The sequence below is a fragment of the Aphis gossypii genome, chromosome X (assembly GCF_020184175.1).
Source record: "Aphis gossypii isolate Hap1 chromosome X, ASM2018417v2, whole genome shotgun sequence".
NCBI classification, from domain to species: Eukaryota; Metazoa; Arthropoda; class Insecta; order Hemiptera; family Aphididae; genus Aphis; species Aphis gossypii.
The window spans coordinates 48256018-48283563 of record NC_065533.1 but is presented as its reverse complement, the minus strand read 5'-3'; the positions used below and the strand labels follow the sequence as shown (position 1 = coordinate 48283563).

Genomic DNA, 27546 nt, shown 5'->3' with positions numbered 1-27546 from the left:
TTAATTTTAGTCAAAGAAAAATATGTTGGTATTAAATTAATTTTGTTTTTGCAATTTTTAACCATTACTACCTATTTAATACCTATTTTAATTTAAATATGGCATATAGTTTTACCTATGTTATAACCTAACATTATACACGAGTAGGCACTATATAATGAATTGCAAAAACTACTAACAACTTTGAACTAACATTTTATTCATGATTATAGATAATAATTACGTGAGTACACATGCACAATAATATATAATATTTCAGTATGTTATAAACTAAACTGATTTAACATTCATTAAATTGTTGTGTTTTTAACTATATTTTGATTACACATATTAATTTTGTAAACCAAATAATTTTGACATTTCGATAATATTATTTAAGATAATATTGATAACTTGCTTTAAGACAATTACGTATATTTTAAATACAAATAGAAAAAATGTCATATTACTTATTAGTTATTACTTATTATATAGTTCTATATTATATTAAATAATAAAAATATGTAAACACAATGATCAATTACACACCTACTATATGTTAAAACCATAATCATTATATTATATTCATAAAATAAATAATTAATTAATTAATATAAAAAATGTGTACTGTAGTTACAATATATCCATTTTATAAGTCTAAATAGTTTAGTCTGTAAATTTAAATTTGACTTAAACAAAGTTCATCGGAATTACCAAAATACTTAAAATGTTGTGTACATTAAAATGTATAACATAATATTTATACCTAAAGTTCGACAATTTAATACATTCAATTTGTTTCACAAGAATTGTAAAATAATTGAGCTTAAATTTACAAATATTAGTATTAATATTTTATGAGCGTTTGTAGTTTAAAATTATATGATCTAGGATATTTACAAACAAATATTTATCAAACAAATTATTAGTTAGTACGAGTATAATTAATGGAATTAATTAAAATATTTAGATTAATTTTAAGCTATTTTATTATTAGTTATTCATTTGAAATTTAACGCATTCATTACAATTACCCAACGCAACAATGGATGTTAATGAGTTAATAAATTAAAAGTTAAATGAGTAACTTATTTAAAACTTATTAACATAGCATAATTTTCATTGAAGTTACCTAAACGGCTATACTTAATGTCAAGGTTCCTTCAAAACCTTCAAAATTTGCTACAAACCTTAAAATGTCACAAAAAAATAGTAATAAAATAATTTTGATTTTGGATATTTATGCTACTATAATTTATTTTATTTAATATTTAATTTAATTTAAAATTAAATAATCTAAAATTAAAACGATTTATTTTATTTTAATAGATTCATTAATATTCTTTAATTTTCTATTAAGATATAGACAAATACATAGTTATAATAGATTTGTAGTAAAATAATTTTTCAAAAAGCTTTCTAACATTGATTTATTTGTAAAATAAATTTAAAGATCAAACAAATGTAGAGCTCTTAAATTATACTATTAAGTATAAATAATAGTATCTATAAGTATTTGAACATCAATTTTAATTTATCATCATATTTGTGTAAAATCACTAATAATTATTGAAAGTTATTAATGAAATATGATCATTATGTTTTTCTTATCATTCTTAAAATTCATCCGATTAACTACCTTCATAAAGAATTATATATTTATATTTTATACTTATTTTTTTATAGTTTTGTTATATTAATAATAAATTAATTATTAAAATTATTATAATTAATTATTTTTTTTTTGTTATTTATTTATTTATTTTTTTTTTTTGTTATATTTACATCATAATTTATATTTGTACATTAATTCTTTAACATGATTTTTTTTTAAGTAAATAGTATTAAAATATTTCTATATAACCCATTATAGTTTTACTACGATTCTGGAATGCTTGTTAAAAAACGTATCCTTAGCGACAACCTTTGAATCGATCCACGCTAAATAGAGAATTAACATAGGTACATTCAACCTATTGGTATGTTACTATGTTTGTCTTGTTAATAGGCTATCGTCCTTTGGTATCGTCTTAGATACGTGTCGGTATGTCAGCTCAGAGGAGTTCGTCAAAAAAAAAATCAAAAATTACTAGCGAGTATGATAATAATCCATTTTTTTTTATATACATATTACTTTATATGATTATTGACCATATCTACCAACTATAATTTATTTTATTGTTTGCTAGTGATTCAAAAAATCTTGTGGAAAACATCTTCACATCAAACGTGTCAAACGCTAAATATTTACAGTCTAAACCAAACGAAAAAGAGAAGTCTGGACATTTAGTGAGTTTTTATAAATTTATTTCTACTTATTATTCTGTTAAAAAAAGTTTAATTACCAGATCATTTTTACTAGTATCACTTTAAATGGTATCATATTTTCGTAATATATTGTGTATTATTAGTGTATCTCTGGACGGTATACAAAAGAAAAAAATGCACCATTCAGGGTTGATGAAGATTTAAAATTATACGACACCAATTATTGTAAGTATTTGTCTATTGCCTAGATAATATTTTATTGTGTATTATAACTCTTATATTCGAGATAATATCGTGTCGAGTTAAATGTTGTTTAGTTGCTGAAATGGACGAGTCTGAAGATAACACTAACGTCGGCGACGGAAAAACAGCAGTTAAAGAAGAACCACCCGAAATATTGAACCTAGATAAGACCATCGAAGAGTTTAAAAGTGCGACGGAATTCAAATTTATTTATCTAGTTTACGCAGTCAGCAAAAAATCTAAATATTTTTCACCGTATAATTTCAAAATTGTTTTGTTCAAAAATATCAATAAACTTTGTTTCTTTACACTAAGTAATGAAGGTATGTTGTCTCATATCGAAAACGAAGTGACATTCACGCCTTTTGTGCAATTCGAAAAGGAATATAGATTATATAAGAAAATTGTAAAAGTAAGTGAAGATTTTTATAGTGCTTATAGTATAATATGTGCAGTTAAACGTATAGGTTATACCTTGTACGTTATAAGTACTTATAACCAATATTGGGCGCATAATACAAAATTTATTCAAATTTTGATAACAAATAATAAATTGTAAATACAATTAATTTCAAACAAACTAAGTAAATGATGAACTAATTAAGAATATTTTTAACTAGGAATTTGAGTAAATTTTCAATACAAATGTACAAAACTAATATTTAAACAAAAAAAAAAAGTTATTAATTATAAGTAGTAGTTGGTAGGTATGTATTAATGTAAGTAAATTCTAAGTAGCAAGTCTCAGTACTTAACCTAACCTTAGTAACTAAAATAAAGTTACAATTTATTTAACAACGCTAAATTGTGTAAATACATTATACATAATAAATTAAATAAATAATTGTTAAACATGTTTTACTATACAACATTAATATCGATTGGTAATTTAAGTATTAATACTGATAAAAGTACAAATAAAGCTTTCAACTAAGAGTTAATTAATTTACTTAAAGGCAAAGGCGTATTTGACATCAGTTCTATGAAGAAAAGAGTTTTTAATTTAATTTAATTAAATTTTAATTATCTATTTAATACGCCTTATATTTTTCTTTAAATAAAGCTTTGTTTTATAGTGCAATGTGTCAATTAAACTTTGAAGTTTTGAAACTTTTGTTTGGAAACTTATTTTCAAATTATATGTGAACTTTACTCATACTCAAGCATATTAGCAACGATGCATACCTATATATATAGCGTTACCTTAGGATTTATGCCATGTGCTTACCTTTAATATCATCGTTAGACACTAATTATTCATAAATATGATTTCGCACTATACCCGCATGGCCGCATACACACATCTCCGTGTAAAGATACTACAATTATTTAAAAAATATGAAAATTTAAATTCGCAGCAAACATTTTCAGAAAAAATGTACCAAACTTAACAAACGACATTTTATAAAAATGTATTTATCTGGTGATTTGGTAGAAAACAACTTAGGTATTGAAAAAATCTTTAAAATATAAAAACTATCACCATCGCAGCGATGGAAATTTTGATATTAAATACGATTGTTTATACCTATATTTTTGTGTACACAGGTATCGCTGTTTAAAAATTACATACAATGGAAGTGTCTACATTTCTGGTATAAGCACATTTCTCAGAACAAATACTGTCGGGCGAGGGAAGAACTACAAGGTCCGCTTTCGTTATTCATGCTGTCCGCTCCACTACGGGACGCTTTGTTAAAGGTATATGACCTGATTTACCAGACTGCGGCAATGAGCTTATACAACGGTTCAGTTACGGAAGAAAGCACACTCCAATCGTTTAAAGAACAACAGGTCGGTGTAAATGCGTTTAGGGATAAATATCATAAACAAAGCTACGACCACTTTACGCAAAATTACCTAAAAATAATCAACTGGCATTTTACATTTGTGCACAAATTTATTAACAGTATTTAAATAGATACCCTTTTTAACTCGCGCAAATTTCCAAGCTCCACAATAGAAATAATACAATGTCTTTATAACCGTGTGAATTCCTATAGATAAAAAAAAAATAATAATAAATAGTATCAGACAAATTAAGCCCGGCTGTTAAGTTAATTAATATAACCTACCTACACACTAATTTGTCGTAAGCATACGTTGCTGTCAAACCTTTGAGAACGCTTAGTTCATACATTTTTTCGTTGCCGTCGGTTATAGGTACATTTTTTTTTTTATTCCAATACGTGCTCTTATTACCCTGTGAGTGATAGATTAATTTATTTATAGTAGCATGTGCGCATTAAACAAAAAATGGAAAAATTTAAACTATTTATAAATCAATAACAATATTATACAATTTTCAACGTTCTGCAGTAAAACACACACTCACAAAATTTAATACATGACGTCGACAAAATAACAAATTTATTTATTTATTCATAAAAATATCTTGTTTATGATTAGCGCTATATGAGATTGCCGATGGCTTAAACTGGTACGAATGCCTTCAGGGGATTGTCAGGAATATACAAAATGTACAAAAATTCAAAGACATCGTTTAAGTAGTTTTCCCGGTTAGCGCCAACTAATAAAAAAAAGCTTTGTGCTCAATATAATACTATACATTTTTGTTGCTGTTTAAATTATCATCCTGAAGGCATGGTTATTTACACGGGAAATTGTTCACGTGAAAAATTATACCTGCTGTTGTATATAGTATTATAGACAATTATAGTACCACTATTAAAAATAGGTACTTAGTACGTATAATACCAAATAAGATGTTAAAAATGTATAAATATTAAATAGAAACTATGCAGTTTTTAATCAAATTAATTATGAAAGGCGTGTCTTTAAGTATATTTGAATCCGACTGTTATTACTTACACATTATTTATATTCAAATTAGCAAAGACATAAATAAAAGAACTAAGTTTTAATAGCTTAATGCTATACATGATACAAATTGAACAGTCTGCTGACTGCTTATTTATGCTGTTTAAAATTAAAAACAAATAATAATATTAAAAGGGTATAATTAATAAACACTTGTTTGACTTTTTAATTAACTTTATATAACAAAAATGGATTCAATTGTTATACAGCAACATTGTTCTTTATACTCTCAATTTATTTGAATTATTTGAATATATTTTCCCTACTTACCTACTCTTTATGCATATAAATGTTACGAAAATTTATCGAAAATAGTGATAATTCTTTCTGTTGTTTAGTAGATATAAATGTACCAATAGTCTTATAATTAGGTAATTATTGCTGTTTTTTAAAAAATAAGTTATAAAAAGTTATTCACTTTAAAATAAACTAGTAAGGTAGGTACTAAATATTAATTAAATTAAATTTCTAAATAGTCACTTAATTCTTATGAAATGACTAACGGATGTAATGAATTATAAATCAAAATCTTTTAAAATTTAAAATGTTTTTTCAAACTTTAACTACTGTAAACATTAATATTTTATTAAGAATACTAAATAAGTGTTCTGTTATAAAAAATATTAATCCATAATATATATATATATTATAAAGAATATTACATTTAGGTTACATGAAATAGATATCGAACAAATTAAAATTTATGTGAAAATAAGAGTTAAAAAAAATATTATGTTTATATAATGAAGTACCTACCCATTAATTAAAAAATGTAGAATAAAAACCAAGAGAGTTGCTCTGTTATATTGACGATTTTAACTACATAATGGTAAAAAGTGTCATAATTGTTTTGTTTGTTTTTTTTTTATTTTCATATTTATTTACAACCAAAATACTAAAAATCGTTATTTTTCGTATAAACGTCCAGTTTTGACAACATTTTAGCTTAAATCAAGTGTATAAAAAAATTTTAAGTAGATTATATTTTTTGATAACATTTTGAGTAAAAACAACTTATGAAAAATTTTAAACTAAGTTTTCGAGCATTTTGACTAAAAATAATCATAATAAATAATATTGGAAAAATAATTAGATAACTTTATTTACTGAAATTTAAAAAAACTAAAAATAAGTTCAATATTGCAACTATCTATATTCTATACGATAAATACCTCAATGAGAGCAAATAAATTTTAACAATAAGTTAAGAACTAATATAAATATTAAGTAAAATTATCAAGTTTCTACTGTTGTTCCCATTGAAATTACAACTAAATAAAAATTTATTACAGATTTTGTAAAAACTAGTGTTGCGAATATTTTTATTTTTTTTTATTTTTATTAGTTTTTCTCAATTATTATTTATTATAATATTTTTAACAACGTCCTTCAGTATCAACTAGTCAAGCATCATACTAGAAACCTAATGACCAAAGGTATTTAACAAAATATCTACTATTTATTATTATTTGAGTGTTATATTTCCAAATATTTTATAAAATAATAAATCTTTAAACAATACTAATACCTTATAAAAACGCTTTTTATTTTTATAAATTGAATACCTATGTAGAATTTTATTTTTGTTTCCCAGGCTCATATGTATTTATATACATACGTATATAACGTCATTAGCTAAGACAGCTCAGAATTTAACCATATATTTTTTTTTTATCGATATTCCTTACTTGTCCCTTGCAGGAGATTAGCACCGAAGCGGGCGTCGGACACTTGCAGGACCTACGCCTAGCGGTCAAAAGCTTAGTGTTGGCAGCGTGTTCCAGTGCGCTGGCCGAGTGTGGATTCACCGTGGACGACTTAGAGTTTCGCGTCAAAAAAACCTCACGTACAGCACAGCCTCGCGGTGGTGATAATAGTAAGGTTATCACCAGCTATACGATGTCATTCGTAAAACAAAGGTCCAAACTGAAATGCTGTCAAAGGATATGCCGGTTCATCGCGTTGATTGATTTCCAGTTGCAATCACATCTCCATAAGATAACCAGGAATCAAATCGTTCAATTTGAGAGGGACGTGCGCAGACACTACAAGTACGTTCCCGACGAATTGCATCAACTAAACGGCCGTGACAACAATGACGTCGATAACGCACTGGAAAATGACATGGCTTCGGACGATCCCAAGGTGAGAATAATTATAATGTATTCGGTCAAGTCGTTCATAACAATAACATTATAATCGTCGATTTCTATGTAAACAATATTTTATATACCTACTTTCGATGCGCAGTCGCCGTTGTTCGTATTGGAGGCGTTTTTAACAAAAAATGGTATCGAATTCGATAACACGCAAAACGATTTCATCACTTACATGACGTTTTTAATGGAAAACTGGAAATGGATCGTTATCACTCACGTTCCTCCACTCCTAGACGACATCGAATTTAACAATTTCTCAACGTGAGTTCTACACACATGCATTATAACACAGTGTTGGGTATACTGGCTTAAAGAGTAATTATAACTCTATATATTATACACCATATAAATATATGTGTGTGTAACTAGCTTACTATGTGTATTAAGTTGCTCTTTAAAAATGACAACTCTATAATATGATGCAAAGTTTGTTCGATTTGTTATTTAATATTCGATTAAGTTAACCAATTTTACGTCCGTAAAGTACGTTTTCGAAATTCACACATATTCTCAGCTCCACCTTTAATTTTATTTATTTTATAATAAATTAAAGGCCTGCGAATTGTGAAAATATTTTTGAAAATTGTAGCTAATTGTTGATTTGAACAAAATGTCATCATTTTGATTGGGAGGGATTAAAAACATGTACGTAAAATAACTTTAAATATTTTTAGACCATCAAGTTTTGAGCCCTAATCATAACCATAACTAGCTAGTAACTAGTATATATACGAATTTATATTTGTATTTTTTTAAATATATATTTGAGGTTATGAGCATATTACTATATGCTTTTGTCTTATTCAAATATTTTTATAATTTTTAATATTCTATTATTTTGAAGGTATTTAATATGTAATTTTTTTCATGAATTTAAATTGTCAATACCTAGTTATTTTGCATTTATTTTTATATAACAATAACACTTGACTACAATAACAACAATAACTACAGTTTTATGCAAACTGAAAATTTAATCGATCGTAATAAAAATTTTAGGCCGTCGATTTGTGGTAATCAGAATGACCGAATATGCGCCAACGGACCATCACTGCAGTTTATATTCGACATTGATGGAGCGTATCAGAGCTCCGTGGAAAAGATATTGAATTATTTCACAACAAATTTCAAGGTGGTACATAATTACTTGAAACGTCTGGAATATGTTCACATTATTTACAGGGAAAACGAAGACATAGATCAAGGAAATATCGTAAACGAAACCAGTAAGTTTTAAGTCACTAGAGTCTAGAGTATATCTGTATGAAATCCACCATTCACCGTATCAAAATGTACCTATCATTCTTAGGCATAAAGAATTTTCAAAAAATGTTAGAGAAATACAAACAACAAATAAACGACGTAGATAAAATAAAGACTACACATATGCTGGGCATGTTTCATTTAAAATTACATCTTTTAAAAAATGTTGCTAAACCTACCTGCGAATATTTATTAGATCTAGTGGAAAAAACGCTTGTAAAGTATGTGCAAGATCATAGTAAGACTGTAAGCAAAAAAATTATTTTATTATAAAATATATCTTCATTTAGAGCAGGAAAACGGTTGGTGAATGAACTGTTTAACGAAATAAACGATTCGCTCAAGTACCTTCACACCTCTCCATCTACTGCTGCACAATATGTAGATTATAAAAAGTTCTTAGACAATTTTTCCACGAGGGTTTGTGTTTGAACAGTTTAATAATATTTTCTACATACTACAATTAAAAGAAACACAATAATATACCTTAACGTGATTTAATATTTCAGTTAGATGAAATAGATAAAAATCAAAACTATATCAGAGAACTTTATGACTTGGCCGAAAAATTTGAAGTGCCGGTTCCTGATGAAGATATCAACAATTATGATGTTAATAGTAGTATTATTATTTTGTAGTTAGTAGCTTAATAATAATGATATGCAATTTTTATATAATATTTATTTACAGAAATTTACAGAGACGCTTACTACTTTACAAACAGCGTTCGAGGATATTAACAAAGAACAAGACAAACTCATTGGAGAATTCATCAAAAAAATTGATATTCATATAAAAGACATGATTCAAGATGTAGAACAAATAAATAATGAGGCCAATGTAATAAATTATACATATACAGACTTAGATAATATTTTGAGACATCATTCATATTTCTTTTCAAGTACTTATTCGGAATAATTTTAGAATATTTTTGAAAATAATACTAATGATGTATTTCAAAATATTTTCATTGTATTTTATATAATATATTTATAAGTATATTTTTTTTTTATGAAATATTTGTATATTTATTCCAAATACTTTTTAAAAGTATTTACCAAGTCGTAATTATATAAAAATATATTATTCAGTATCATGTTTTTTTTTTTGCAGGAATTATGGTTAACTGATATTAATACTAATAAAGAAGAAGTAAAATTGGCATTATCTAAGCTTCATAATCGATTAGCAGACCGCCAAGAAGAATCGATTTTATATGAGTCTTATCAGCGTTTTTTTCGAGTGGAAATGACTAAGTTTAATATTCTAAGCATTGCAAGTGAAGCTGTAAGACTTAGAATTTTACTGTGGGATAGCTTAGACGAATGGGAAAAAAAAATGTCTGTTTGGGAAGAAGACAATTTTCATAATTTAGAAGTAGAGCAAATGAACACGTTCTTAGCACTAAATTTAAAATATGTAATGCAATTCAAAAGAATTATTCCTGCATGTGAACTCGTTGATCTTATTGACAAAAAAGTTCAGTCATTCAAAGAAAAAATGTCGATTATAACCATGTTAAGAAATCCAAATCTTACAAAACATCATTGGATTAAAATCGAGCATATACTTGGGACAGCATTTCCGACTAACCAATCTCTTACTCTAATTATGCTCGAAAAATTAGATGCTTTCAAACACGGTTCTGAAATAATAGATATTTCAATGCAAGCAAGTTCTGAAGCTACTTTAGAGGCAATATTGAAGAAAGTTGAAGATTCTTGGAAAAACGTAAATTTGATTGTACTTCCTTACAAAAATACTAACGATATTTTTATACTAGGTTCATTAGAAGAAGTTCAGTTAACATTAGAAGAAACAAATATAAACTTAAATACTCTCGTTTCATCAAAAAACATAATGATGATTAAATCAAAAGTTGAAGAGTGGATAAATTCTATGGCTATTATGAATGACGTTTTAGTAAGTAATTTAATAAATATATTATCTAACACGAATCAAATTCTTTTTTGTTGGTTCTATAACCACAGAAATTTTTTGATCAAAATTTTGTGTTTAGACAGAATGGATTTTATGCCAAAATAATTGGATTTATTTAGAAACGATATTCGCTGCTCCGGATATACAAAGACAACTTCCGAATGAAGCTAAATTATTTAATCAAGTAAATAATTCATGGAAGATTATTATGCAAAAGGTTGTAAAAAATCCTATAGCAATAAGCATATGCACTGAAACTGACCTATTGAAAACCCTTATAATGAACAATCAACAATTAGAACAAGTATTGTTATATTTAGAAGCATATTTAGAATCAAAAAGAGTTGTGTTCCCGCGATTTAATTTCTTGGCAAACGACGAACTATTAGAAATAATCGCTCAAGTTCGAAATCCTAGAACTGTACTACCGTACATGAATAAATGTTTTGAAGCAATTTGGCGAATTCAGTTTAAAAACGAAGACGACGAAAGAAAGCAGTTACAATCGGTGATCGAAGGAAAATATAATACATCTACAGACGTTATCGCTATGGTATCTCCAGAAAGAGAAATTGTCAAATTTGTATCACCAATTAAAGCCACTGGGAACGTTGAATTTTGGCTGTCGAGGGTAGAAAAGGAGATGGTAAATACACTACGAGCTCTCATGTCAATAGCCATTGAAGATTATAATGAAATTCCTAAAGAAAAATGGGTTTTATTACATGCTAACCAGGTTGAAATTTGAATCATTTTTAGTACTATAATTTTAAACTAGGAAGTTATTTTTTCAGCTAGTGATTGTGATATCACAGATAATCTGGTGTCGTGACGTACACGTAATCCTCAATCTTAAGGCCAACGTACAAGAATCATTGGTCAAATTTGAACAAAAATGTTTTAAATTAAGTATTTCTACTACAAAATCACATTAAAATTTGTATAAAAGTTACACATTTTATTACAATAACGAAGTATTGATATTTTAGGATCTGAATAATTTGGCAGCTATGGTTCGACTAGGAAATTTGACCAAACTTCAATGTTCTGGAGTAAGCGCACTGATCATCGTCGATGTTCATGCGAGGGATGTAGTATCTACTATGGTTGTTCGTGAAATTAATAGTGACACGCACTTCGAATGGTTGAAACAGCTTCGTTACTATTGGGATAACGAAGATGGTTGTGTCACGTATTCTATCAATGGCCGTTGGTTGTACGCATTTGAATATCTGGGTTCATCTCCTCGATTAGTGATAACACCGTTAACTGACCGATGCTACTTATGCTTGATGGGTGCGCTTCAATTAAGTCTAGGATGTGTATTATCTGGACCTACAGGCACCGGAAAAACTGAAACTGTCAAGGACCTCGCCAAAGCGTTGGCTACACAATGTATCATATTCAATTGTTCTGATGGATTAAATTATAAGGTGCATATCTATGATATTATATCATATTATGATATCTGATATTATGATATCTATTATATATGATATTATAGATATAATACATTATATTATACTATAAGATGCATTAGATTAAAATCGCATTCATCTAAAAAAAAAAAGTTATTAATAATTCCCCTCATTTATTTAGACAATAGGCAGATTTTTTTCGGGCTTGGCTCAATCGGGAGTGTGGTGTTGTTTCGACGAATTCGACCGAGTAGGTATCGAAGTGCTATCGATCATTGCACAACAGCTAATTACTATCACGAACGCAAAAACAACTAATGCCAATAAGTTCACATTTGAAGGCCGAGAGATTAGATTTATTAGAACATGTGCAGTATTTATTACAATAAATCCGGAATATGTGGGACGAAACGAATTACCAGATAATCTACAAGCGTTGTTTAGACCTGTGGCAATGATGATACCAGACTATAGTTTAATTGCTGAGGTTATATTGTATTCTGAAGGGTTTCAGTCATCAAAAATATTGTCTCAAAAAATAGTAAAAATGTATCAATTGTGCAATGAACAGCTTTCCATTCATAAACACTATGATTTTGGAATGAGGTAATCAGTAATTGTTTTATATCAACTATTAAATTTTAATCGAATAACTATTTTGTGTTATTAAAGAGCTGTAAAAAGCGCTTTGATAATGGCAGGCTTTTTAAGACGAGAAAACCCTATGGTTGAAGAAAATTCAATTTTATTCAAAGCGCTAAAGGATACTAATCTACCGAAATTTCTAAAAGATGACGCCGTACTATTCCAAGTATGGAATACAATTTTCTATACCATTTAAACTGTAATTCAAAATACTTACATAGTTTAAACTTTAGGATATATTAAGCGATCTATTTCCCGGAATTATCTTGCCAGAATATAATTATGAAATATTCCTATCGACTGCCCAAAGTGTGATGGAAAATGAAGGCTATCAAATTAATGAGTGCTTCTATAAAAAACTTATACACTTATTGCAAACAATAACTATCCGGCATGGTATTATAACTATTGGTCCAACTGGAAGTGGAAAGACTACAATTTTAAAAATACTTAGTAAAACATTAACAGAGCTTTACAATAAAAAAATAGAAAACCGACATTACAAACCAGTAAACGTATACCGTCTGAATCCTAAAGCGATTTCTATGAACGAACTGTACGGCCAACTAGACCTCTTAACAATGGAATGGAGAGATGGATTACTTGGAAAGATTATAAGAAAAACAGCTCAAATGGAAAAAGAAGAATTTCAATGGGTGGTATGCGACGGACCCATAGATTCAGTATGGATCGAAAATCTTAATTCCATACTGGACGATACCAAGATTTTGTGTTTAGCCAACTCTGAACGCATAAAACTGAGTTCTTGGGTAATAGTTTTATATTCTAAATAATCAGCTTATTTTTAATATTTTAAATGAATGTAACCTAAAATTTTCAGGTTAAAATGTTTTTCGAAGTTGTTGACTTATCACAAGCATCGCCCACCACAGTTAGCAGATGTGGAGTTGTTTATATAGATACATCGAACGTCGGTTGGCTACCATATGTACACTCGTGGTTAAATAAATTGCAAAATGACGTAATTAAAAGTAGTACAGAATTAAAAAAATATATAGAGTTACTATTTGAAATTTATGTCAACGAAGGTTTTTCATTTATTAACAAACATTGCTTAGCTACCATTAAACAGGTATTCCTATACCTCTACTTAATCAAAAAAAAAGAAAAAAGGAAAACATTAGTATTTTAATTATACTTTGTTTCAGGTTGACATTAGTAAAGCAGCCATGATGTGTACTATTCTTGAATCTCTATTATCTGACCCAGCTAGTTTTGATGCGTCCGCGGAAATTTCCAAAGTCCAACAATTTATTTATCAATCATTTATATTTTCGTATTTGTGGTCTTTGGGATCGAATTTAGTCGATTATTCTCAAATAAAATTCGAGGATTTTGTTTTCAATCAAATTTCAGACAAATCCGAGTGTGGTATTCTACCCGAAATGAAATTATTCGACGTATACCTAAACACAGAAAATAAGAAGTTTGAAAATTGGAATACTATTAAACAGGATTATGTGTACAAAACTAATACACCTTATCACGAGTTACTGGTGCCTACAGTCGATAGCATCCGATATAGACATATTGTCCAAAGGATAGTAAAAATGAACCAACCAGTGATGTTGACTGGAACAACAGGTGTGTAAAAATAATTTAATGAGAGTAAATTATAAGTTATTTTTTTAGTACCAAAATCGTCCTATAATCTTAATTCTTAGGTGTAGGTAAGACTTCTGTAGCAAATTTAATTATACAAGACTTAATATCTACGGGTGATTGGATATCTTCAACAATAAATTTTTCTACGTACACCAATAGTAAATGGACTCAAAAAGTATTGGAATCAAAATTGGCGAAGAAAAAACGAAACCGTTTCAGTGCGCCAGCAAACAAACGTTTGGCGCTTTTCATCGATAACGTCAACATGCCGATACCTGAATTAAACGGTGCTCAACCTCCTATTGAACTACTGCGACAGCTTTTGGACTCTGGTGGCATATACGATAGAGATAAACTGGATTGGAATGATATAGAAAATTTGATTTTGTGTACCATCTGCGCATCTCCAGGGGGAGGAAGGAATTTATTAACTTCGAGGTTCACAAGGCATTTTTCGGTGATTTTCATGCCTATTGCGAGTGAAATTACCATGAAAACTATATTCACGTCGATTTTGGATGGTTTCCTCAAAGAATTTCCTCCAAATATAGCTAACTCTAGTTCTGAAATAGTGCAAGCCAGCATCAAAGTATATTTACGTATTTCAGAAGACCTGCTTCCAACTCCAGCCAAACCACACTACATGTTTAATCTTAGAGATTTGTCAAAAACCATACAAGGAATCTTGCAAGCTAATTTCATCACAATACCGGATCGAACACATTTATACAGGTATATTACGGTAGTTATATCTCAAGATAATGAATCAATCCAAAATAAATATTTGATATCTACTCCCTTTATAAATTATGTAAAAATTTAATTCTTTAATAATAATTACGCATAAATTACGAAAAAGTCCACAAAAAAAAAAAAATAAATCAACCAACCAACCAACCAACCTGGAAACAGATATTTTTTATAAGAATTAATTAGTTATGTAATAATAAAAAAATTAATGACTCGTGTCTCACAACTCATACATTTATTAAGACTACTTAATTTAAAAATAATATTTATTTTATATTAATTATAATGTCTTATTTGATTTTTACGCAGACTATGGTATCACGAAACATTGCGTGTTTATCACGACCGTTTGGTTTGCCCAAAAGACAAGTCGTATTTCTTAAATCTTCTTCAAGACGTGTGCACACATTATTTCAACACTTCTGTGTTAGACTTTTCCAAATATACAGACAAGAATCCATCAAGTCCTCCTGTATTGTTATTTGGTGATTTCATGAATCCAGTTTCAAGAGAAAGCCGGATTTACCAAGAAATAATAGATATCGATAAATTAAAAACCACATTGATAAATGCCTTAACAGATTTCAACATGGCTTATAATAAAGACATGCACATCATATTTTTCATGGATGCTATAGAACATATCACACGCATCGCAAGGATATTGAGATCTGAAAGAGGAAACGCTTTACTTGTTGGAGTTAATGGAGTAGGCAAGCAATCGTTGACTAAACTATCTTCACACCTTAATGCTTACAAGTAAGAATATGTTATATTTATGTAAAGTTATAAACACGAAAAAAAGTACATGAATATACTGGAATTAAAATTTAATTAACGTAATTTTATATATTTAGGTATTTTCAAATTGAATTAACAAAATCATATAATCATACTGCTTTTCGTGAAGACTTAATGAATCTTTATCACAACACTGGTGTGAAATATGAAGATACCACATTTTTATTCAAAGACAATCAAATAGTCCAAGAAGAATTTTTAGAAGATATAAACAATATTTTAAACTCAGGTAAATCGATGTTTTGTTCAAGCAAAACACTAAAACTAGTAATAACCTATGATTAATTATTATTTATTAACAATTTGTATCTCATAATTTATAAAAAAAAATTAAGGAGAAGTACCAGATTTGTTTAAACAAGGTGATTTAGAGAAGTTAATAACTACTTGTCAACCAGCAGCATTAGATTTGGGAATTGATGGTGCGAATCAAGAAGTGATGTTCAGATTTTTTATAGAGCGCGTACGCTCTAAACTCCACCTCGTCGTGTCCATGAGCTCGATCGGCGATACATTTAGACGAAGATGCCGACTGTTTCCTTCGTTGGTTTATAATTCAACAATAGATTGGTTTGACGATTGGCCAACCGAAGCACTCTTGTCAGTGGCTCATAAAAGCTTAGAATCTTTTGGACAATCAGATAACCCTAACCTAGTCGACAATTTAACATATATCTGCTACAATATGCATTTAACGACCAGTCAAGTGACTGAAAAGTTTCACAAACAAACGGCAAGGCACTGCTACGTTTTCCTCAAGAGTTATTTGGAATTTCTGAAATTATACATAAAATTATATGGATCCCGAACTGACAAGATTAAAAACGATTCTGACAGGATTTCATATGGTTTGCGTAAGTTGTACGAGACATTTGATATGGTGGGAGATATGAAAACAAAATTAAAATCAATGGCACCAGCACTATTGGAGAAAAATGAAGCTACTTTAAAACTGATGGAAGGTTTAACGAGAGAAAAGGCGAGCGTAGACAAGGTCCGTAAAATAGTGCTTGTTGAAGAGACAGCAGCTAAAATGAAAGCTTCAGCCGCTCAAGAAATAGCAGAGGATGCGCAAAGAGACCTTACTTTAGCTATGCCAGCGATGGAAGCAGCCAAAGCGGCTTTAGAATCACTCAACAAAAACGATATAAACGAGCTTCGGATGTTGAGCAAGCCACATAAGCTCGTTCAAACTGTTATGGAAGCTGTGTGTTTATTATTTGGAAAAAAGTAAATAATCTAAAGACAAACATAATAAATACGTATTCACATTAAGTAGGTCGTTTTCTTGGGTTCCAACATTTTTAAGAATTGTAATTTTTAGTAGCATCTTTTTATAATTAATAGAAAATTAGAACTCCAAAAAATATTGTAAAAGCCTATAAATAAATATGTTTATAGCATAGTAGTTATAATTGCTCGAATAATCGTTGCGATAACTATAGCAAAAGGGGGTATTAAGGGTAATAAAGAGCACCATAACATTTTTCCACGGTGGTCACTTTTTCAATACGGTGTTATACATACATATAGATATCTACATAGAAGGTATAAAAACTATTTTGATATATATTTTTGTTTAGAACCGATTGGACTTCAGCTAAAACCGTACTAGGAGATACTAATTTTCTAAAAGCTCTACAAGAATACGATACAGACAACATATCCGACAAAATGATCAATCAACTTAAGCCTTACATTGAAGATCCAGATTTTAATCCGCAGAAAGTAGCTACTCAATCAAAAGTGGCCAAATCGATGTGCATGTGGGTTCGAGCAGTTCACAGTTACTCTCTAGTATATCGAATAGTAGAACCTAAAAGAAAGAAGTAAAAACTAAATTTTTTAATTTAATTTTACTCAAATACTTAAAATATTTAACAAATTTAACATGGTAATTTCCGTATAATCGTTACAAGAAAATTAATCATAATATTTATTATAATATGTTGTTTTTAAAAGGATTTCTATGAAATTTGTTATTAAATATTCAGGGATTAGTCAAACAAAATATATTTCATTCATTGGCCAAAGCCCATAAGTATTATAAATTAGAGGCACAAAGGTATATTAGGTATTAATAGCAATGACTAATGAGCAGGGTTCGGGACTTATAGCATTTGTAGATCCATCATAGGTGATGTAAAACATAGCAGAGTTATTAAATGCATTTTAGGGTACGGAGAATTCAAATATGAAATTTTATTTTTGCATTTTTTTTTACATATTTTGGGATGTTTGCATATTTTAGAGGTCTTCGCATATTTAACGATTTATAATTATATTATTGTACTTATACAAATATATTAATTAGTGTTTTTTAATTAAGATATTTCACAGATATTTTAAATTGTAGAACCACCAACAAAGTTTTCTTAGGTAATAAATTTTAGAGACTAGATTTATACTGTATTACTACATCATTTTTGATTATCATAACATTCATAACATTAATTAAAACGAGTTTAATCATTATTCATATAAATATTTTTAAATATTTTTGTCAACTATACACAGTATCTAGGTATTAATTTTTTTTAGTTTAAAAATGTTTCTAATGCAAATTACCATCTAAAAATAAAATACAAAAATATTACTACAAGAAAAAAATGGCATAATATATTAACATCGTAAATGAATTTTATTGATCATAAATATTGATCATTTTATTCATTTTGCAAAATAATTTAAGTCTTTATATATAAATATATAACTTATAAATATATATATATATTATATATATCTACTTATGACTAGACAACAAGAAGCCGAAGATGAACTCAATGTCGTGTTGAAAGAACTAAGAACAAAACAAAAAATGTTAGCTGATGTAGAAGAACGTCTACAAAAACTCGAAGACATTTACGACTTAAGCGTTTCGGAAAAAAACAAATTAGAATTGGACATAGAACAAACCCAATCTCGTTTAAACAGGTCAGACTTACTTGTTGCAGCTCTAAGCGATGAACAGCAGAGATGGGAAAATAGTTTAAAAGTATATTTTTCATATCGTGTTTACTAAGTTTACTTATGATTATTTAACCCTAGTTTCTGACTAACACATTTTATCGTTACAGACGTACTCACACCGTCTGTTGACTATGATTGGAGATACAATAATAGCAGCTGGAAGTATCACTTATCTGGGACCATTTACGGATGAATATCGTAAAGAGATAACTCGTTCGTGGTTACAAGAGTTAACACAATATAACGTACCATATTCACCAAATTATTCCTTGAGCTGTGTATTGGTCGATCCTTCTGAGTTGCGATCGTGGAATGTCAACGATCTACCCCGGGATTCGGTGTCGACAGACAGCATGATAATTGCGACAAGAGCAAGTCGATGGCCGTTGATGATAGACCCTCAAGGACAGGCAAACAAATGGATCAAGGGTTTAGAAGCAGACAATTCTCTAAGAATATGCAGAGGTACGGATTCCACCGTCAACTTAACAGACGTGATTGTCGACGCAGCCAGGCTGGGTAATGCAGTGTTAATCGAAGGTCTTGATGAACACATAACCCCTACACTCAGATCCGTGCTAGAGAACGTCACGTTTTTACGAGTAATTATTGATTCAAACAAAATTAATACATATTCCAAAACGCTTACAAAATATTTTAGTTTTAGCTCCAATCTAGCAAATCTTCAATATACTTATTATCTCTAACCTATCATCTCAAATTATTTCAGATTCTGTAGGAAAATTAAAACACAATTAATGCATTATCTGATAGCAAATAATAAAATATTATTTCTTGATATTAAGCTCCGGATGAATTTACTAACCAATGTACTTCGTAAACTCCATTCGTTATCACATATTTACTAATCTTACAATATTTTTAAAATAATAAAAAACAACTAGATTCCATAAAATATCCTAAAAGTATTTGTTGTTATTTATGAATAGTATTATAATAAATTGTTAATAGGATGGACGTTTTTTTATGCGTATCGGTAATATCGACATAGAATACAACTGTAAGTTCAGATTCTACATGACGACCAAAATGTCAAATCCTCATTACCTACCAGATATATGGATACATGTAACAATTATAAATTTTATGGTAACAGCAAAGGGCTTAGAAGATCAGTTATTAGTGTAAGTACCTACTAATGTAAACCTATTAATTTAATAAACACGTTTAATACATCTTTAAATACTTCGACGTGGTTTGAACTATAATAGTATATAGGTACCTAATTGTAAATCTAATTTCAACAGTCACGTCGTGCGATTAGAAAGGCCCGATTTGGAAGATAAACGAACCGAAATAAATTTGAGTTTAAACAACGACAATAATTTATTGAAAGAAATGGAAGATAAAACGTTGAAAATGCTATACATGTCTGAGGGGAATATTTTAGATGATGAAGAACTCATCGATGCACTCAACAATAGCAAGGTTCACTAACATAATGTCTTGTACTAAATTTTAAAACATATTCAATGCTATACTATATGCTATGTTTGTATTACTTAGTAATCTAATTTTTCTTTACAGGAATCATCAATTATCGTTGCTGGGCGTTTGATCGATGCAGAAGAAACAAAAAAAAACGTCAATATCACACGAGAACGATATCGACCGATAGCAAAACGAGGTTCATGCCTTTATTTTGTTGTAGCTCAACTGTCTGAAATTAACTCCATGTACCAATTTTCTTTGGACTATTTTAATACTGTAAGTATTGAAAACAATATAATATGTTAATATTAATATATTATCTTCTTAAAAAAAAAAAAAAAAAAATGATTTATTTTAGATATTTTGTAATGTGATAAAAAATAGTAACAAATCAGTTAAAATCGATGTAAAAATACCAACTATGGTAGAAGATATTACCATGGCTATTTATACGAATATTTCTAAAGGCCTGTTTGAACATCATAAATTAATATTCAGTTTCTTACTCAGCATCAACATACATTTGCAAATAGGTAAAATTACTAATGACGAATGGAATTTTTTGCTTCACGGGCCTATAAATATGGCAAAAATAGACATTCCTAAGAAACCTATGTTATTGAAATTGTCAGAAGACGCATGGAAAACTGTAAATTACATGTCTAAAGTATTTCCTAAGTTTAAAAGTTTTCCAGAAAACTGCACCGGACGTATACAAATCAAACTCGGTGACTTCACTCAGGATATTCATTTAGATAATGAAAACAATAATCCCACTGTAAATTGGGATTCAATTTTGAACCCATTTGAAAAACTTATGATTATAAAAGCATTCAAAGAAGAAAAATTAATTTGCGCCATTTCTAATTACGTCGTCACCGAACTCGGGAAAATGTTTATCGACAGTCCGGAAATTTCACATCATTCATTGTACACTAACACATCATCGACGATACCATTAATTTATATCATCAGTCCAGGCTCAGATCCATTTGAGTCATTCCAAAAATTTGCAGAAGAATTTGGTACGATAGATAAACTACATGCAATATCTCTTGGCCAAGATCAGGGACTTATTGCAGAAAAATTAATAAAGAGAGGCAAAGAAAAAGGCGACTGGGTTTTTTTGCAAGTAATATATTGTATTATGATATGTAAATGTAACATCAAAATTATATTATTTTAAACATTATTTTCAGAATTGTCATTTAGCGCCATCGTGGATGCTTAAAATGGAAAATCTAGTTCGAGAACTGATCGATAATCCATCGGATGTCAATCAAAATTTTCGATTGTTTTTAAGTTCAGTACCATCAAAAATTTTTCCTACTTCTGTTTTACAAAATTCTTTAAAAGTTATCCACGGACCACCAAAAGGCTTACGAGCAAAAATGAAAAAGATATTCGCGGACATGAATGTCAATTTCTTCGAAGATAATGGTAAATACGGTCATTTTTTTAGTTGTTCATCAACTTAATAATATAAACGGTCCTACCTAGCTTTTGGATCTGATTGGCGAAAAATGGTGTTCGGGCTTTGTTTTTTCCACGCCATCATATTAGAAAGAAAGAAATTTGAATCACTTGGTTGGAACATACCGTACAAGTTTACTGACAGTGATCACAAATATGCTATGCATTTATTACAAACGTACTGCTTAACCGCAAACGAAATACCCTGGGATGCCTTGCAATACTCCATGGTCGAGATAATATATGGTGGTAGAGTTAATGATTATTGGGATCGTAAAACCATGAAGACAATACTTTTGAATTTCTTTGATCCTCGTATACTCGAGTCGAGTAATTAATAAAAACTAATAATTGTCAGGTACTTATATAGATCTATTAATAGACTTTTTAAATATATTTTTAGGTTACAAGTACTCTCAGACTGGTATTTACTTTTGTCCAGAATCAGAAAACTGTACCACCATCAATAACTATCAGGCATTTTTAAATAATCTACCAATAACGGAAGAACTAGACATATTTGGAATGCACGAAAATGCAAACATAGCATATCAAGTACGAACTAGATTAGTGAAATAAACTTACTTGTATATACATAAATAATTATAATATATAATAATTATATTTAAAAGACTAGAGAAACAGAAGATATGTTACGGACAATCATTGGTGTCTACTCAAAATCACTTACCGGTGTAGATAGTAAACTGGGTGACGAAATTGTTATAGAAATAGCCATTGATATTTCCAAAAGACTCATTAACTCCATAAACTTTCAACAAGCCCATTCAACAATATTGACACTTGACGATAAAGGACGATTGTCTCCATTATCTATAGTCTTATCACAAGAGATTAAACATTTTAATACATTACTCGATGTCGTGCATAATTCTTTAACAGACTTATGTAAGACAATCAAAGGACAACAAATTATGTCTTCAGAATTAGAAGAAGTTTATTGGTCATTTATGAAAAATACTGTAATATAACAAAAATAATAATAATAATGTGTAACATCTAATAAATTGGAAAACTTTGAAGGTACCGAAAATTTGGCAGAACAAAGCGTATCCCTCATTGAAGACTTTAGGTAGTTGGATCAAAGATTTGATATTAAGACTGGATTTTATTAATGTGAGTAGTCTAAGTTAATGGTTTTATTGACAAATGTTGTAAAAAAAAATAAATAATATTAAAGATCTGGACAAAATTTGGAAGTCCTCCTTCTTACTGGATATCCGGTTTATATTTTCCACAAGGTTTTATTACCGGATGTCTGCAAAGACATGCCCGAAAATACAGTATACCTGTATATAGTTTAAAATTCGATTTTGAGCTTACCAGCACTGTTCTGTCACAAGAGGAAATTACCACCCTACACGCAGACAACTTGAAAAGAGAAATTCACGTTTACAAAGACTTAACAGAACGAGAAGACGGTATTTACATCCACGGACTATTCCTAGATTCCGGACGTATTGACTTGGTCAGCAAACGTCTCGTGGATCCTATTCCAGGTAATTATAATCAAGTTCGATAGTCAAACTATAAACGTGTTGTTGTTGAAATCTTTGTAAAGTTTGTTATTATAATAAGACATAATACTTAATTTATTCCGTCTGATTTTAGGTGAACTGTATTCTCCGCTACCGGTTATGCTACTAATACCCTCCATAAATATAAATAAAAATAGTTTGCGATATAACTGTCCTGTGTATAAAACCACCGCTCGAGCAGATGTTTCTTTGATCACTGGACATGATGGACATTTTGTGATTGGCATATTATTACCAACAGACTTTCCGGAAAGTTATTGGATCCTTAAAGGAACCGCTCTAATTGCACAAATAACAAATTAATTCTCCAAGTATAATATTCATATTATATTCCATTCGATGTTCAAAAACGATAAACAGTTAATATAATAATATCATTTATACGTTAATCATTAATCCAATTCTTCAAGGATTTGTATTAAAAACAATTATTAATTGCACAATGGTGGCATTTAAGTGTAGCCAATGGCCCATTGTTTGCCAAAAATACTGAATAATTAATAATTTTTAAACAAATAATATGATAAGAATTAGTATAACTTTAGCAGTATTTTAATTTTCTATGTGTATCGTTTTATAAATAAAATATTGTTCTGGCTAATTCAATTATAATATTATAGATGTATAATATATTTTATTTTATAAATTTAGAATCGATATTCGATAACTTCCCCATATCTTAGATGATTTAGATATTCTGAATACCTATTCTGATCCTTAAGTGGTTACTATTAAACGTTAGTATTCCTCAAAGTTATCTTAACTCTCTTCTTATTCTTCTTATTAACTTAATTGGGAAGTGTATATTATGGAAGTCAAAATTAGTCTTCTTCGTCAACAATATAATTATATTAAGATTTTTCTAAGAAGTACTTCCTCAGCTTACTGTCTAGTCTTCCAACCTGAGCTTAATAACTTTGAAATCTTAGTAATACATTGAATTAACTCTTAACGTCTAAAATAGAATATTATGTATTTTTTCATGAATCTATTCCCATTGCAGTATAATTTATAATACTATCTGTGTAATGCTGTCCCTTTCAAAACCATTTTAATGGATTAACTATGGTATGGTGTCGTAATAATTCTATGGATGATCTTAATCTCCTACCGCGTTCTTTATAGTATAGTTCTATTGTACCATGTTAGAAGTCACCTTTATTCCCTGATCTTACTTATACAACTGTTATAGTAGAGATAAATCGACAATTATCACATACACCAAATACCTACTTCACCTAGCAAACTAATAATAAAATGAATATAGGTACTTTTTCAGTAAATTTAAAGTTGAAATTAATATTAAATACCTATACCTATGTATTAAAACTACCTACCTGATATTATATTATGTAATGTCCTGAAAATATAACACTAACTTATTTCCTTACTTTATTTATTGATCTTTATTTCAATATAGGTAAATGTAAATACAATTTATTGCAGTATCTTATTTAAATTAATTTTTAGTCATCCATTCTCAAAGAGATGTATTTGTTATGTAAACAATATAGAATTGATAAATTTAACTAACTTCACTCAAATATTATAGATAGGTATTATGTATTTTTTTTTAATAATAGGTACATTTTTTTTAAAAACATTCATCTCTGTTTATTCGATGACATTTTTCAAATGCCGCCACTCAAAGCACTTTAAATTTTTCATGTATATATTACCCGTATTTTTTTTTTTTTTTTGAATTCACGCAATTGACAAATAGACTGTGGATACATTAGAATCAAACGCCATTTTTCAAAATTCAATAATAGAAAAATGTATTACGATTTTATAAAAAGAAAAAAACAATTCGTCAGTTGTCACCAAAATCCAACGACTCAAATAATATGCAAATACATTGTGAACAACGGTAAGGGTGGGATCGGCATAAATTCAATATGTTACATCAACATTCAACATAATGTACATAGAGTGGAGGTTAAAGAGTTGCCACGAGCTAACGAATGTATATTATTGTAATGAAAATAATAATATGCAAAAAATCCGTCAGTGATTCGTAAAACCAAAATAAAAACGAATATGAAAAATAAATATTGTAAAAACAAATGTCATTTTTAAAACACTATTTGTTTTTTTACCGTCAATATTTATTGTTGTGGTCTTTCATAATATACCGTATATATTAATATATATATTTTATATATACTATTAAAAAAGTATTCATGTATAATTAAATATATTTTATCTAAGCTAAGAAAAAAAAATATTTGCATGCGTCATTAAAAATACACATAAAGCAAAACCTACAATTTCAACATAATTATATGCACGGTTATTTTTTTTCCATTTGAATGTATTATCAATAAATTTTTTTTTATATTAATAAACTAGTAGATAAATACCTAGCGTTTCAGAAATTGTCATTTTTGTTGTAATTACTAATAAAAATTTAAATTAAAACCGTCTTTAACAGTAGATAAATATTAAATAAAAAATACTAAATAATTATTAATAGGTACCTATCTACATTACATAAAAAATATATTTTAATGGTTCTTCTAAAGAAAAGGAAAAAGTTTTGGATTATTATACGTTGTCAAAACCTATTTTAGATTGAACATGTTTTGTAGCTCATTATTTATCAGAATATAAATCTGTGTAAGTATTAAATATAATTGTCTTATTTATGAACAATTCCAAATATTAATATGCGCTTACTTATACTTAGATACCTAACAGAACATTTTCTTTTCAAGTTAACATCATAATGAATAGTTAAAGTTAGTACATAGTATAGTAAATTTGATAAAGAATTAAGTACATTAATAAATGGTAAACACCCATAATAGGGCACCCGTACTTTACATATTAAAGAAAGCTCAATTAGACCAGTTATAAAAAAATCATATTGATAAATATCGACTTTTAAACAGATTTTACCAACAGGAAAATGATTTGTTGTTTTTATCAAATTGATGATTTATGATACATGGTAATTTGTTAATTATTTTTATTTAAAAAATCCTTATCAAATAGTATTGTTAAGCAATATTTAAGTATTGAGTGCAGTAAAACACTGACATCAAAAAATAATTTATTAAAATGTATTAAAAAAAAAAATAAGAAATTTGCTTTGCTGCAGTAAATTTCTAGTATAGGTACCCCATCACTACATACCTACTTTTATCAAATTTGCTGATTGTGTTTCGGAATAAATTCTAAATATGTAGTTGAAAAAAAAAAATTAATTCATATTAAAATGTACATTAAGTTAGTTAATGTTTCTGAAAAGATCAACTTATTGATTTTATAAGGATGTATGTTTTTATGTTTATGTATACAAGTATACACAATTTAAAATAAAAAAATCAACAATTCTGAGATCTTTAACTTCAATAAATATATCTATTGTTTATTTATATTTATTGAATATGATTTATAATTAAATCTATTGATAATGGTTTCAAAAGTCTTAGGTCAGAATTGAGTGTTTTATTAACATACGATTTGAATTTGGTATTTTTGCCATAATAATGATATGAAATAAGGTTTATTAGTTAAAACTAAATTTATTATATATTATGTAAAGTAATTTATAATTAATTATCAATGTCCTATCTAATAGTTAAGTTTCAAATTGATTGGAGAAAAATTAAATGTTTTTATATGAAATTAAATACTTCATTTTATTAACCAACTGTAAAATGGATATAAATTTATAAATTTTTTACTTTATCTAACATTCTATATAAATGTATTGTATTCAAAATGGAATGAAACATACTTAGTAGAAGTAATGAATTAAAATAATGGTTTTATACTAAAATAAAAATATTGTTTAATTTTTTTTAATTTTAATATTGAATTAAATTTTGTTTAAATTGCATAGTATACATTATGTTGTTTCTTTTTCAAGGATTTTAATTTGATATACTATACAGTTAATACTTGAATGATTAAGTACTTATTTTTAACAGTTATACAGTTTACTTATGTGGACAGTGGACACTTATACTTAGTATATTATCAAATAATAATTATAGTATAAATAGTTTATAACATGCGCTGTAATAAATTGCCTAATGTTTATTTAAATATTAAACAATATTTAGGTAAAAATACTATCTAAGCTAGATATTGGGTGTAATAAAGTCATGAATACAAAAAAAAATTAATCAGAAATGATATGTATTA

At 28.2% G+C, this 27546-nt stretch overlaps 2 protein-coding genes across 2 annotated transcripts; both read left to right on the top strand.

Annotated features, from left to right (window-relative positions):
- Nucleotides 1-1982: 1982 nt before the first annotated feature.
- On the top strand, nt 1983-11632 carry LOC114127915 (dynein axonemal heavy chain 6-like). The gene is made up of 15 exons (XM_050206743.1): nt 1983-2075; nt 2169-2268; nt 2391-2472; nt 2565-2902; nt 4039-4284; nt 7033-7476; nt 7582-7751; nt 8490-8716; nt 8800-8974; nt 9044-9173; nt 9263-9364; nt 9444-9593; nt 9870-10679; nt 10777-11433; nt 11492-11632. The coding sequence occupies exons 1-15, from the start codon at nt 2026-2028 to the stop codon at nt 11630-11632; spliced, it is 3822 nt and encodes a 1273-aa protein (XP_050062700.1). The 5' UTR covers nt 1983-2025.
- A 75-nt stretch (nt 11633-11707) lies between these two features.
- Nucleotides 11708-25066, top strand: LOC114127921 (dynein axonemal heavy chain 6-like). Its single transcript, XM_027992285.2, has 24 exons — nt 11708-12130; nt 12297-12721; nt 12788-12926; nt 12994-13530; nt 13602-13853; nt 13930-14365; nt 14446-15118; nt 15446-15895; nt 15994-16166; nt 16273-17167; nt 17521-17766; nt 18695-18932; nt 19015-19509; nt 19880-20052; nt 20176-20356; nt 20456-20635; nt 20718-21491; nt 21559-21799; nt 21860-22162; nt 22236-22387; nt 22465-22815; nt 22877-22969; nt 23034-23352; nt 23465-25066. The coding sequence occupies exons 1-24, from the start codon at nt 11708-11710 to the stop codon at nt 23692-23694; spliced, it is 8379 nt and encodes a 2792-aa protein (XP_027848086.2). The 3' UTR covers nt 23695-25066.
- Nucleotides 25067-27546: the final 2480 nt, after the last annotated feature.